Raw genomic sequence first — 3,457 nt, 5'->3', positions numbered from 1 at the left:
CCAAAGTCTCTGCCAAAATCTTTTGTGTTTGGGACAGGGAGACATTCAGTGTCTGGACCAGTTTTTTTCAGTTATCTTATGTTTCAACAAACAAACCACATTGTTCTTATTAAACACGTTCCAACACGTCAGTTTGAATAATGGGGGAGCTCATCGATGCTGCATGTTATTATGTTATTATTATGCTGTCATCTCTAGCACCATCATCCGACATTCTGTCTATAAAAGCTACTCCATCTAAAACCAAGGCCTTCTATTTAGTATGATTGGATAAGCCCATTTTGTTTATTATCTCTTGTACAAAAACATTCTGGTGTGTCATAAAAAAGGACCTGTACTGCCTGTCGTAATGCTGAGTTGAATGGATCCATATGGATGAAGGCAATTACTCAGGTGGTTTTAATGGCCCATGAGAAGAGCTGCTGGAAAATGTCGAGTTTGCTAATAAGATGTGACAATAGAACCAGAGAGGACACTCTGACTCACACTCCAAATGTCCCCCAAAACGAATCCTTCCACTCAGACTTTTCCAAGGTCTAACCATAAAACGTCGGAATTAATAAGAGGACAAGAGATGTTACTAATTCGTTATTTTTCATCTCATATCAGTTTATAAAAAGCGAGATTATTTTCAGGTATATGCGGGAAAGAAAATGCACTGAATGACTTTAATGAGTCGAGGTGACAGTCGTCCTTCTGGGTTTGCATTAAATACATTCAAAAACAATTCAGCCAAGAAATAAAAGTAATCACATCCAGTCAAACCCAATTAGGACCCCCAGAAAGCATTCACAAATAAGTATGGAAACACTGCTTATCCCTTCAGAACCCAATGTTAAAGAGCACACATAGCCTTCTACAGTCTCCCAGCATGTCTCCAGGACACGTTTGACAGTGGGGAACTGAGCTGTCGGAGCTCAGGCGTCATGTCTCCATCGGCGGGTGGGGGGGGGGGGGAGACAGCCGACTGAAATGGGTGGTCCTCCACAGAGCCACCATCCACCTGAACCCGCAACCCTCGGGCTATTTAGGAACAAGTGCCAGCCCGTGCCGCTCCGCAGGGTCACTCCGAGACTTCGTCTTCCAGAGAAGGCACCGAGTAACCGGTAACCGAGGACCTCCAGAGGGCTCCCCCCCCCTGCCCGGGCTACAGCCTTGTGCGTCCAACGCCGGTCGATCGGGAACTCCTCACCTGATCACCTACTTTCAAGGCATTTTAACCCTGCGCTTATCCACCGCCTCACCGGGATTCCACGGCTCTGTTCCGTATAGATTTTGTAGGTATTGTTATTTTTCTACATGTGCCCTCCTCGTGTGCCGCTCTTACGCACATAAAGGCGGAATACGTTCTGCGCTTCACGTCCGCGTTAACGCCAGTGGATAGGTTACTGTTTTCCTTATTTCACTCCGCGCTCCCTCAGTGGATTCTGGAGAATGTGTGATTAGTGGAGGTGATGCCCGTTTATATAATCGAACGAAAAACACCTGGTAAGTCGTGATTCCGCCAAACAGCGTGCTGTACCAATGTGTGTGCGTGTGTGTGTGTGTGTGTGTGCGTGAGTGCGTGCGTGTGCGTGTGCGTGTGCGTGTGTGTGTGTGTGTGTGTGTGTGTGTGTGTGTGTGTGTGTGTGTGTGTGCTGGGCAGAGGGTGCGTGTGACGTGCCTGGATGTGCGCGTCCGCTCGCTGTTGTGCGTCTGTCTGGCCAGGTTGATGTGTGTGTGTGTGTGTGGGGGGGGGTGCGTGTGTGCGTGTGTGCGCGTGTGTGCGTGAGTGGGTGTATATGTGTGTGTGTGTGTGTGTGTGTGTGTGTGTGTGTGTGTGTGTGTGTGTGCGTGTGCGTGTGCGTGTGCGTGCGTGTGCGTGTGTGTGTGTGTGTGTGTGTGTGTGCGCGTGCTTGCGTATGTCTTAGAAGTAACCGTTTTACAAGAGGCGACACTAGTTGGTCGTCCCTTGCACTCTGCGATGTGCAACAGGAGATGGGACTCTGGCGTCCAGTCAACTGCATGGGGGATGTGGTTTTGGTTGAACACAGTCGCAGCTGTTTGGGTACAAACAGTTTGCTGAATTTAAGTAAACTCCAATTCAGTATGTTATTTAAAAAGTAAAAAGTAGACGAACGTAGGGTATGGTTTGAGCTGCATCCTGCATGGCGACACTTTCCACAACCTGCTGAAGCAAAAGCAAAACGACCCTGAGAGTTCAACTCCCCGTCTCTCCACCGGGCTGGAGTTGTACACCCAACGATAGGGTTATTCTAAGTCCAAGTAGGCCGCAGCTAATTAAGTGTTAGAACAACTTAATTAGATGGAGAGTCATTCCGGGATGCGAGGAGACTTGGTGTTGAAGAGTGCACATGCCTCTGTCGGCTCGGGTCCTCCTTCTTGATGAACGATGGCCCAATCTTAAAAGAGATTGTGGAGTTCACCAGAGGGAAGGGGGTCTGCTCATACAAAACAGCTCGCGATCATAACAGAAGAGGAAATGCACCTGGAGACACATGCTCCGTGGTAAGTCAATTATTAATTGAGTGATTGCGCGCCGTCGAAGTTGTGCATTTTTTTGCAGTTAAGTGTCCGATGAGTCATGCGCGATGTACGAGGACCTCGGCTCCGTGCAGTGACGGACTGGACGGTCTGGCATTTGGGCAGATGCCAGAAGGGCCGCGGCTTCTCGTGGGCCGCTTGGCTTCTCGTGGGCCGTTTGGCCTCTCGTTGGGCCGTCAACAATCGTGTCCGCCCCCCCCCCCTCCCCCCGCCAACAATTACACCCGCGGCCGGTTATAATGCGCAAATGCCCGGGCCGTTTTTTGCTCCCATTCCGTCACTGGCTCCGTGTGTGTGAGGAATAAAAGCCCCCCGTTCAAACCTCACATGCTTAACCGTAGACACTGAGACGAAGTTGGTCAATTAACGTGATTAAAATCTCCTGGACCCCCCCCTCCTCATAACTAACGCTTGCGGCTTCACATAAAGACAGTCACTGTTTACAATGCACATATCATTTGCCAGTCAGACAAAGTGCATCTTTCGCCTGGACCTACACAATGCCATACACACGCACACACACACACACACACACACACACACACACACACACACACACACACACACACACACACACACGCACGCACACACACACACACACACACACACACACACACACACACACACACACACACACACGCACGCACGCACGCACGCACGCACGCACGCGCACACACACACACACACACACACACACACACACACACACACACACACACACCCTCCCCCCGTTGCGTAACATAGGACTGTTTTTAAGCTGTCACATTCCAGCTTTTTTAGTGTTATTAACGTCGAAAAGAATGTGCGATATTGACACAACATCGTGTGAGGGAAAGTGATGATTAACTTGTCATGCTAATACAGGCTTATTTAAAACTCTCACTCCCTTTTCCCACGTCCGTGTGTGTGTGTG

General features: G+C 49.4%; 1 protein-coding gene across 1 annotated transcript in view; it reads left to right on the top strand.

Moving 5' to 3' along the window:
* Positions 1-1,046: 1,046 nt before the first annotated feature.
* LOC311341731 (neprilysin-like) overlaps positions 1,047-3,457 on the top strand; it is a 38,161-nt gene continuing 35,750 nt past the window's right edge. The window contains exon 1 of the mRNA XM_084466531.1: positions 1,047-1,488. Within this exon, the coding sequence (XP_084322657.1) occupies positions 1,455-1,488 (34 nt within the window). The 5' untranslated portion in view covers positions 1,047-1,454. The remainder of the gene's footprint in view (positions 1,489-3,457) is intronic.

This window comes from Micromesistius poutassou (genome assembly GCF_964030765.1).
Source record: "Micromesistius poutassou genome assembly, chromosome: 4".
NCBI classification, from domain to species: Eukaryota; Metazoa; Chordata; class Actinopteri; order Gadiformes; family Gadidae; genus Micromesistius; species Micromesistius poutassou.
This window is presented reverse-complemented; position numbering and strand designations above follow the sequence as displayed.